The 12,046-nt window shown below is 37.8% G+C and overlaps 1 protein-coding gene across 3 annotated transcripts in view; it reads left to right on the top strand.

Annotated features, from left to right (window-relative positions):
• The window catches only part of LOC145668359 (WD repeat-containing protein 37-like), a 79,693-nt gene that overhangs the window by 53,745 nt on the left and 13,902 nt on the right, over nt 1–12,046 (top strand). For all 3 annotated transcript variants that reach the window (XM_081736125.1, XM_081736127.1, XM_081736128.1), the window contains exons 8-9: nt 1,205–1,343; nt 3,765–4,011. In XM_081736125.1, coding sequence (XP_081592251.1) covers nt 1,205–1,343; nt 3,765–4,011 — 386 coding nt within the window. The remainder of the gene's footprint in view (nt 1–1,204; nt 1,344–3,764; nt 4,012–12,046) is intronic.

Here is a 12,046-nt window from a genome sequence, read left to right as displayed (position 1 = left end):
GAGTGCAATTGGAAGGGGAGTTCGACAAGGATGCTGCCTCTCGCCAACACTATTTAATGTCTATCTACAAGAGATAGTGAAAAAGAGCCTACATGATGATGATGGCATTTCGGTAGGAGGTAGAATGATTAGATGCATAAGATTTGCAGACGATATGGCCCTTGTTGCAGAATCTGAAAAGAAAATCAATAAAATGTTAGAAAAAATGAGAAGGGGCTTTGAAGAATATGGGATGAAAATAAATGTTAGAAAGACAAAAGCCATGGTGATTGGAACGAAGGGGTCTGTGTCAAATATAAAAGTAGGAGGGGAGAAAATAGAACAAGTGAATAGTTTTCGATACCTGGGTAGTGTTCTTAGTAATGACATGAAATGCGAACGTGAAATAAAAGCAAGGATAGGAATGGCGAAAGAAGCCTTTAAAAGAAAGAAAAGTCTGTTTTGTGGGACCTTGAACAAAGAGTTGAGAAAAAGACTCATAAAATGCTTCGTGTGGAGTGTTGTGCTGTATGGGGCGGAAACGTGGACATTGCGTAAGGGTGACGAAAATCGACTGGAAGCCTTCGAAATGTGGGTGTGGAGAAGAATGGAAAGAGTTAGTTGGGTCGAGCGGAAAACGAATGAGAGAGTGTTAGAAATGGTGGGTGAGAAAAGAACACTTTTAGATATTATTAGGAAGAGGAAGAGAAACTGGTTGGGACATTGCCTAAGAAGAGATTGTATCATGAGGGACGTCCTAGAGGGTATGGTGGCGGGAAAGAGAGGGAGGGGGCGAAGGAGACTACAATTAATGGATGATATTAAAACAGAAAGATCATACGCGAAGACGAAAAGGTTAGCGGAGGACCGTGGAGCATGGAAGCTTCTCAGCTGCGGCAAGTGACCTGCCAATAAAGGCAGAATACCTATGATGATGACTGTAGCTGAATCATCGTGTTGGTTGCTTCTGCAAATTGTCAGCAGGTAAGTGATGTGTAGCATTTGGATGAATAAAGCGTCAGAACACACACACACACACACACACAAAATTGCCGTGTCACTGATTGCTCAATGATTAAGTAATGCTCAATAAGTGGGAGGTTGCAGTTCTAGTTCCCACCAGTGGAGTGTCCACAGTTTTTTGTGTAATTTTATACAGAATTATGATTATTATTTTAATATTCCCAGGTTGACTCTCTCTAATTAATTTATTTTGTAATTTTAGGTCATGACCAAGAATTAACTCATACATCAGCGCACCCGTCACAGCGTTTAGTAGTGACATCGTCAAAAGACACCACATTCCGACTATGGGATTTCCGAGAAGCTATTCATTCAGTGTCTGTATTCCAAGGGCACACGGAGTAAGTAGTTGAAAAAAATAATGAAAGCTTACCTCATTTTGCACAGTGAAGTTCTTTATGTCTGGGGTCGTCGGCCAACGTTTCATGATAGTCATGATTCTATAGTGATAACCTCGCGAATTTGGAGACTGAAACTCGGGTACTTCGTTTTCTGCATCTTCTGCTGCTTCAAGGCGTATTCCTTTTAGGATATATACAAGGATGCGATACAAATGATGATCTGAAGAGGCGAGGATGGACTATGTGTGGCATGTTGTACCAATTTGAATCCCTACAATACTTGTTTCTAGGTAACTACCCGTGACCGGTGACACAGAGCGTTATTGACCTGCAGCAGAAGTCTCTTCCTATTGATAAAAGCCGGGTGTTTCTGTTACATAACACCGTGCACATAGTGTAATTGTTAACGTAAATATTTCCACCTGCTGCATAATTGGCCGCAGGGAGTCCACAGAACACTGGTTCATGCGTATTCCACCATAACCACAACATGACCATTGTTTCAAATTTCCATCTTTATATTGTAGACCTAGTGTCCTTATCACCGATGACTGTCGGCAGAATATCACGGAAAAGAAACCTTTTTTCATCACTTGTGATAACCCGACACCTTAACCTATTGTCATCTGGATTCACCTAGCGGTTGTTAAACAGAATGAGTCTTCGGCCTGTTATGGGGTCAGCTCGTGGAAGGCAAGTCGAGTCCGTCTTCAGACAGCATACAGTGCTTGAGATGATCTAATCTGTTTTCCAGTTGACATGTACTTGTGCGTGTATTTGTCGTTACAGTTTACTCCAGGAGAGCCGTTGTTTATTTCAACAGGTCTTCTTGTCTGAGGTGTATCCTCAACGCTCGTGTCGCCTGACCTGAACCGCGTAGACCATGTTTGGTCTGTCCGAATATTCATAGCGGATGGCTATTGTAATGGTGGAGGCCGATTAAGAATTTTTTTTTTCCATACTTAATTATAAATGATGATTGCGGAAGGTCAGGAAAGTCAGAATTTCACTGTGAATCTTGATCTGTTTCTTACGCGGATAATGTTTGCGGAAAGTCAGGAAAATCAGTATCAGAATTTCAGAATGAACCTTGATATCTTTCTTACGGATATGGATGAGTTAGAGAAGACTTTTGGGGATAGGCATGGTCAAATGTGCTGTGGTGGTGGTTTCTGTGTTTTGGGACGCTACCCTAGGAAAATTGAAAGCTGCAGAAATTCATTATACGAATTGAAAAAGGAATTACGAGAGTTTCCCCAACGTAGGATACATTTAAGGATATAAACGCGGTTTTAAGAATCTCAAGTACTTGAGTGGTTAAAAGTGTGTGCTGTCAAAGCGAACGGAATATATGCCAGTTTTTACGTTTTAGTTTGACATTTTTCCGGTGGAGGTGCTGCAGGATGTTTGAAGGAGTCAATTCTCATAATGAGAATAGGGATGTTAGAGTTCTTTCGGTGAATGATTTTAGGGCGTGTTAGAAAAACCTTTCTATTTTTAGGGAAAGTGAAGTAATCGAAATACATAGTTTCTGTAGGGAATGGTAGGTCAGTAAACCTGAATTAAAAGGATCTTACAGCGAAAGATTTATTATTATTTTGTACGACGGAATTATTAGGATAATGGGCTAGTGGGCTGATAATGTCAGTACATCTGTTACTCCACCGACAACGCTTAAACGAAAGCGAATTTTTAACTTTTGTTTTTCGCAATAATCAGCTTGACCGATTATTCCGCCCAGGTTGGTGAATGGAGCCAATCTGTTAACATCTTTATGGGTAGCAGTGGCAATTAAATGTAACTTTTTCATGACCCTCTTTACTGTCTTCACAGTTTGTTTTTTTTTAAATCGTCGATAAGATTGAAGGGTATCCTTATTCCTCATTTAAAGAGTACTGACGAGAGATCCTGAAGTAGTTGGTGAGGGACGATGTAGTGGGACAGTTAAGTGTTCTCAGAGTTGCCGAAGCATAGGAACTCGCTTCGACGCTTCACAGCTAGTTTTTGTCCTTAATTTTTCTTTTCCTTCCTGCTTCTTCCCCTTCTGTCTGATGAAGCGCTTGTAGTGTACCGTGTAGTGTATATGTGATTCTTTTGAATATTGGGTTCGATTTCAGCCCCCGCCAAGTAAACTTTGTGGTGGACAAACACCGTGTGCGTGGGTTTTCTCGGGGTTCTCCCGTTTCCTCCCACTTTCTTTATTCCACCATTTCATTCATTACTCATCATCACCGTCTCCTTTAGCCTAATCGGCATAACCGTGGGACGTAAAACTCAAAGATTTCATTTCATTTTCTTTTGAATATTTTCTGTAGGATTTCTTTGTTTTAATTAATATCAACAACTGTCCAAACACACTGTATAGTTGAATTAAGACATTTTCTTCCTTGCTAGACACTTACATTTATTATTATTTTTCAGAACTGTCACGTGTGCTGTTTTTACCAAAGAAGATAAAGTTGTATCTGGATCAGACGACCGAAGTGTAAAGGTGTGGGACTTAAGAAATATGCGATCACCTTTGGCAACTATAAGAGCGGATTCATCAGTAAACCGCGTGGCAGTGTCAGGCAATGGTGTGATAGCAATTCCTCACGATAATCGACAAGTTCGTCTTTTTGATTTAGCAGGACAGCGGCTAGCAAGACTCCCTAGAAGTAGTCGACAAGTTAGTATTCTCATTTAAACTTTTTCATATGGCTATATATAGCAGAAATGTATTAACCCTAGAAATCCCAAGAGGAGGGGAGATTCTCGAATCCAAATTTAGTTTTTGCTTTTTTTTTAAAAAAACAATCAAACGTTATCAGCCCGTTGTTTATTTAGTTGAGATTAGTTAGACAAGTTGCCATAATGATATAAAAAATTAGTTCACATGTAGCTTAGAAAATAGGGTAGTGGGTCCAAAGAACCCCCTCCTCGAGATTACCTGGAACCATTTCATTTGAATATCTAACGTAATTTAAATACAAAACTATTATTTGGCCAAAATATCGAAGTTAATTTTACCTCCCATGCGTCCGAATTAAGTAAAGTATGTAGTTGGTAACAATTTGGTAGCAGCTGAGTTTATTATGTACCATATTAGTTACCAAAGGATATTGTAGCTTCTTGTAAAGAAAACTGAACAAATCTAACATGTTTTATATACGAGAGTACATGTGTTAAGAAAATTTACAGTAACCCCGTTACCTTTAATTATATTAAAAAATATTACTTAGTGACTTCGAGAAGCTCCCTCCTTACGATGACCTGTTACCTAAAATAACGTGGAATTCCTAGGTTTGTATTTATAGATCAACTAGCATTAATTACCCACTTTGCTGGGTTAAATTAAGAAAAAATAGTAATACGTTCCGTTAGTCAGTGACTTCGTCCTATTACTAAAACGATCTTTGATATCGGTCATTTTCGATGATTTTCTATATATCCACCTCTCCCCCCCCCCCATGTTGCGGAGCACGGCATCGGAAGTGTCATTGTTCATCTCAACGACCCCGAAAACTATGAATTCGACACTGATATTGGTCATTTCGATCCGGGACTGAATTTGGATTTAAACGGCATCAGAAGTGTCAGTGTTCATTTAGCGACCCCCAAAACTATGGATTAGACACTAATCTCGATCATTTTTAAATGTCTTTTCCCTCCCCCACCTTTAAGTTACGCTGTCAAAGTGATATGACAAAAAACATCTCGCGTTTAACTTCATCTAGGTTGTAAATCTGATCGAGATGGGTCGGGCGTTTCAAGAGTTATTAACTTTTATTTATTTTTATATATATCCCCTCCTATCTCTCTCCCCTACAGACCCGAACCTCTTATTTATTTTTAACTCCTCCCTTCCCCTCCCCTAAGTGCTATCGTCAAAGTGAATAGATAAATACCATCCTAGGCCAGAACCTCATTTGAGTTGAAAATTTGATCGAGATCGTTCGGGTAGATCGAGTGATCAAGTCACAGTCACTTTCACTTTTATTTTTTACATATATATATCTCCCCCTCCCCTACCCTATGTAGCGACGTCAAAGTTAAATGACAAAAATTATCCCAGGCCCGAATCTGATCTATGTTGAAAATTTGATCGAGATAGGTCGGGTGGTTCAAGAGTTAAGTTTTATTTATTTTCGTAGACCTCTCCCCTCTCCTCCGCCTCCTCGAAATTCTACCGTAATAGTGATATGATAAAAACCACCCCAGGTCCGAACCTCATCTATGTTGAAAATTTGGTAAAGATTGGTCGGATGGGTTAAGCGTGATGAAGTCACAAAGACAGTCACTTTTATTTTTATTTTTTTAACATATATCTCTCCGCTCTCCCTCCCCTACGTTGCACCGTAAAGGTTTGATCGAGATCGGTCGGATGGTTCAAAAGTTATTTTTATTCATTTTCATATATTTCCCCTCCCCCTCCTCTAAAAGATCTACCGTCAAAGTGAAATGATAAAAAAAAAAGATAAACTTTCCAGGTTCGGACCTCATCTATGTTGAAAATTTGATTGAAATCGATCAGGTGGTTCAAGAGTTATTAACTCACGAACAGTCACTTTTATTGTTGATTTTAGTATATCCCCCCATCCTCCCCCTTTCTTACGTCGCTCCGTCAAATGAAATGATAAAAAACATCCCAGGCCTGAACCGTATCTGTGTTTTAAGTTTGATTGAGATCGGTTGTTTGGTTCAAGAGTTATTAAATTTAATTATTTTTTTATAGTTCTCCCTCAGGTTTTACCGTCAAAGTGAATAGCTGAAAACACTCCCAGCTCAGAAGCACATCTACGTCAAAAATTTGATCGAGATAGGTCGGGCGGTTCAAGAGATTAAGAGCCACAAATAGTCACTTTCAGTTCTATAATATAGATAATGGCCAAATGGCAACCTGCGATAATGATTTTTTGCTACATGCATAACAGGAAGAGTAGCTGGCCATGATAATATACGAGGAGCTTACTAAAAGTCGTGAGCAACATTTTTCACAATCGTAATCTTTATTTGTAAGTGCAACCAAATATACCATCTCAATCTACAGACCTTTCTTTCATTTTCCCACATAGTCTTCGTTTTATTGCACTAATTTTTCCCATCGTTCGGCAAGTTTGAAAACACCCAAGCAATAGAATTACGTTCCAGCTGCTCGTAGACACTGACGCACTGCTTACCGAATATCCTAGCGATGGCCTCGCATCTGTTCCTTCACAGAACCGAAAAGATGGTAGTCGGTGGGTACCATGTCGGGGCTATAGGGAGGATATGGAAAGTTTCTCGCCCAAATCTCCTGATCTGCTCCATAGTGGCACATGTAGATGAAAACGCACATTATCCTGTTGAAGGATGACCTTTCCAGGACGTTTATCACGCAAGCCACGATGTAGCTTCAAAAGTGTCTGGATGTAGCGGGCAGAATTTGTGGTTTGTCCAGGCTCAAGAAAGTCAACCAAATGCAACCTTGTGCATCCCAGAAAACGCTCCCTACTTTCCCTGCCGATTGTACTGTCTTCGTTTTCTTCTTCGGTTGCGAATTCAAGTGGTGCCATTCCATATGTCATTTTGTTTCAGGTTCATAATGATGGAACTAGCTTTCATCTCCAGTCACAATATTCGTCAAAAAGTCATCACCTTCAAGTCGAAATCTTTGAAGAAGGGGTTTGGGCAATGGTTGGTTTGGGGAAGGGTTAGTCTCTGACGTTGTGGTCCTCAGTTAATAAACATGGGACCCAATGGGCACAAACCTTCCTATAACCTAAGGTGTGAATCATTGCTTGCACCGCACAATGTCCAACATCAACTCTTACCTTATTACGTTCCGTGAAGGCAGTTCAAGGACGCCCGTTGCGAGGCTTATCTTCGATACTCGTGTTTCCAGCCTTAAAATGTTTCATCCACCTCTTAACACTGCTCGCACCCATGCACACATCTCCATAGGCACGCTGCAGTCTGCGGTGAATTTAAGAAGCAGATTGGTCCTCTTTAACAAGGCATTCAATCGCAGCACGCTGTCAAAACGAAACATCGTTGCCTGCCATTTTGGAAATCCTGCCTGTGCTCAAGTGCTAACAACAAATAGCGTCAACGTCTGGAAAGAAAGAAAGGAAGGTCTGTAGATAGAGATGATATACTTGGTTTCACTTACAACCTGTGAAAACATGTTCACGACTTTCAGTATACCCCTCGTACTTTAGTCGAGACTTCCATAGTGAAACAGTGAAAATATTTTTTTTTGAATCTTTTGGCTACTATGACCATCCTGGAAGGTAAGGTCCGCTACAACTGGCCGATTTGTAGAAAAATGCTCGTAAGATTTCATAGAGTTACTTTCAAATGCTCGTAATTCAGGTCCTAATAGGACTGGACACACAAAACAAGAAGTAAGATACACAGAAGAGAACAAAAATTTGGAAAATGTATAACGTAACGCAAATTCAACGAATCTTTATCTCAAGGGGGAGAACAAGGAAAACTGAAAATGGCCCCCACGTATGGTTCGCCCTCAGTACATTATAAATTAACCATCATTATTATAGATAATATTGTTTGTTCTGTATTTAGTTTGAAATTCGTCGGACAGCAGATCTCTTCTCGGTATCTTTCTATAGCTTTCACAACTAATACTTAATCTCCGCATATGCTAGTAGTGTTACTACTGACTATCGGATAGTAAGCTCTCGAAGTCTAAACTAGGTAGTCTTACATTTAAGAGGCCTTTCTTCCTCCATTATAAATCACTAGAAGAGTTGTATTATAAATTAATAAAATTTGTTAATCTTGCTCCTGCTTATTGTCTGCCAAGTTTGTTAAGCAGTTATGAATAATCTAAAGTTAGCTACACCTTTCTACCTAGCAGCATTTTCGAAACCAAAGTAGGAAAAGAAAAGGAAAAAGAGAAAGAGAGATAGGATAAATTAATTTTCATTAACCTCACTGCATTGTTCTGTATTGCCGTAAAAATAAAGAAGATTGAGAAATTTTGGCTATTTAAGATCTTAAATAAATCTGCAACGCGGCAAGAGGTGTATTTCTCTTTATTTGTAAGAGGACTAATTCATTGCGTAGATTTATGTCAATAATATGAGAAGAGAGACAAATTTCATCGTTGAAGATTTTGTGATTTCAAATTTTAAAATTAAATATACACAATTGAAGGTATTTCGCGTGCAAGGTGTAAGTGTGAAGGAAGTTGCATATTTTACTGAACTCATGTTGTAGGGAAACAAATGTGAAGACTGGACAATTGAAAGAAGTTCTAGAAATGCCACTAGCAATAGGAATTGAAGTTAAGATTATAGCAGGTATACTTTCGATTTAGGTTTCTGTTGTAACTAGTACTTTCAACTGAGGAATTTTTAAATGAAAGCTTTTTCTTTTCAGCATTTACATGATTTATATTAAATTACTCTATTTCTAGGCCTTCATTTTGAATTTCACATTGTTACGTTGATATTTCGTGGTTTTTAATAATGAACATTCCTTCAGTAACATAAAGTGTGTTTCATCAGAAGTAGAATGCTGCCTTCCTTACTACACCTTGGATTTTTCCCTCTTAAAACAAGTACTTTTAGGTATCTAAAAGAACCCCGTAAAAGTATGAATTTAAATATTAAACTGTACGTACTAAAAGATACATTCCCTATTTGATGTCAAGGAAAAGCATCTGCCTTAAATGCCTATATACAGGGTGTTTCAAAACAACAGCGACAACGTTTGGGAGGTGGTTCCTGACACCAAGATAAAACAAAAAATATTGTCCAACCTGGGTGCACAAATGCTTCCTTTCGGAGTTATAGGCTGTCGAAAACGTGAAAAAAATGAACTTTAAAGGTCCATTGCTCCAAAACTATGGGAACTACCGTAGTCGGGGCAAGACTTTACTAAGGAACTAATATGTGCTGTATCCAAAAATACATGCTTCAGTATCCTACAGTACTTCCGCAACCATTTTTATAGAGGTAGTTAGTGAGTACTTCAGATTATGTACCTGTACAAAAATTGTTGCGTGAGTACCTTAGGATTCTTCCATGCTAAGTTTACATGGGAAGACTATGACGTTTCCTTCCCAAAAGCGATTTTTTCGGTGCATTTTGCCCACTATAGCACCTTCTCTTTGCAACACAACATCGGAGAGATTGAAATACGTGTCTGTATTTCTGTTACTCTGTGAAATCAGATGTCACTGTCTGCATATTGTTCGGATGGAAACTTATCAGCATCTATATCATCATAAAATATTAAACTAGTCACTGTTTTCAGTTTATTGTGGCCACCTTCCTAAATTCTTGATGTCTCTTTATAATTATACATATACGAAAAACAATATATACAACACGTAATTATATGCAAACAATCTTTAACTTGTTTTTATTTAGTATTTTTTTAAAACCAAGAACTTAGAAAAACAACATGGTTCAATGTTTTATGAGAATAGGTAAGTTGAATAGCACAATTTTTAGAAGGAAACAACTGGCACGTAGACAAGTTATAGCTCAGTTTAAGGTTCACTATATTGTACAGCTATTATGAAGAAAATATAATGTAGTTCACTTTAAAAATGAAGATCAAAGTATGTATTATGTTGAGTGGAAAGACCATTCCTTGTTAATTGTTTTCATTAACTTAATTAATATTATTCCATCATATCGTCATATTTTGTGGAGATACACAATGATATTAATTAAGTGTGAAATAAATTAGTAAATGAGTTTTAGGAGTCAGAAATGAAACAAAAATATTCGACCCATACATATCGTTGTTGGTGTTCGAAAAATAAATCTTCGTAAGTATTTTCGTTCCTCCGAAACTCTTAGATAGCACAGAGACAAGAGGGACTAAGACTGATATTATAATAACATTTAATAATGTGCTATGCAGTGAAAGATCATTATAAATTTTCATATCCAGCATCTGCTCGGGTCTCATTCTGTACTAATGATTTCCAACGACGTATTTTTTCCACCATTCTTCATCCTGAACAGTTTCCCCATTTTTCTGCTCCCCTTCATATTTCATGCTACTCTCTATTTCTTAGTCTTACTTGTGGCCACTTTCGTGTCATTTTGATGTGTGAAACTCCTTAGGTGCTCCCTTTTTCATTCTTTCTGCATGTCCATACTAACAGTCAAAATTTTTCTGCTCTCCCCATTAGTTTAGTGTATTTTTGAAGAAAGAAAAACAATATTTTTTCTGGTTTCCGAGAATGTTTCTAAGAGTAGATCATTTCTGTTGCCTGAATACTGCTCCAAGGTTTTTTTGTTCTACATTTTTCTCCCACAATATAAGTTACTATGGATATGAAATACATGTGCTACATTTTAGCTCTCCTAGGTATATTTTCGAATCTGTATCAGGTGTTTCGCGAGCCGGTATAAATCTTGGGTTTTGCTATAGTCTCCCTGTAATTTCTTCCCTCAATCCATCATCGTTCATCATTTCTGAACTGTGGACTTTCTGCTATCTGTAGTGGTTTTCTCCGTAGTTTCACTTGTCCTGTTGATATTTGTTTCTTATTTCGATACCTCTTTACAGCTTCCGACATCTACGAAGACGTCACCTTCGAGTGTTTAAGTCAAGTTGATGCTACATGATCTTTTTACCATTATTTGATGGGGATACCACTTCTTAAAGTTGCTGCACATTATCGTAAAGCTCAAATTGTCATATAAATTATATTTGAAAACTGTTAAGGTGATCTGGTACCCTTAGCAACCTTGAAAGTTAGCCTATTTAAAAAGCATAGCTAAATTTTTCACTATTTTCTTCTTTATTATTACAGTTACAAACGTCAAAATTTGAACAAACCTAGAGGAGATACATATCTATGCCCTACTTGATTTAGATTTAAAAAAAAAAAAAGTGAAAAAGTTTCCATCTTTAACTTTGAAAACATGGCAACAGTAAGACCTAAACACCCTGCAGGCGTATAGTTTTTCTTTTCCGCCCGAGTCGAGCGACAAGTTTAGTTCTCTGCCTCGCTCAAGTTGTTCCAATCAGGTAACTCATAAACAGTGGTACAACCAAAACCTTCTTTTCTCATCTCTCTCCCTCCCTCCCTCTCTCTCTCTCTCTCTCTTTTTTTTTTTTTTTTTCTTTCTTTTCATTCTGCGAATTCCTAGAAGGGTAGTTGTCACTGGTCAGCTTACAATTTCGGCAAAATAACATAGTACTGATATCAGTTTGTGATCTTTGGGAAAGATTATAGAAAAAATATTGTTGGAATCAATCTAGGACTAAACTATCCTTTGAAAGCGAGGTCAAAACACTGTCTTCAGAAATAATTAAAAGATACTTACATGAATATTTTTTGAGGAAAATACTATCAAGTGAAATGGCATGTGGACAAAATTCCTGAGCCCTGCTTTTAAAAAAATCACTTTCGTTCTTTGTTGCCTGTCTACATGGCCACTTCTATACTATCTAGATCTATAACTTTTTTAATTTTTCATGCACATATGTCCGGTGACAATACAACATTTTATAAATTACCGTATACTCATGTGTAATGTCTGCATCTCTCTTTTCCTGGAAGTACAGAAGGAAAAAAATATAGATCATGTAATGTTCACAGTAGCATTTCCTAGTTTTAGATTTTTTCTAATAAATGAATTTCACTAGGCGGCTGAACGCTTAAGATTGTATCATGTGCATAAGTACATCCTCGATCAAATTCATGTGAAATATCTTGTGCAAACTTTCATTGTGAGTTCGAACAGAAG

This window comes from Thermobia domestica, chromosome 13 (assembly GCF_964235325.1).
Source record: "Thermobia domestica chromosome 13, izTheDome1.hap1.1, whole genome shotgun sequence".
NCBI classification, from domain to species: Eukaryota; Metazoa; Arthropoda; class Insecta; order Zygentoma; family Lepismatidae; genus Thermobia; species Thermobia domestica.
Note: the sequence above shows the minus strand (reverse complement) of the source record. Positions and strands in the feature narration are given on the sequence as shown.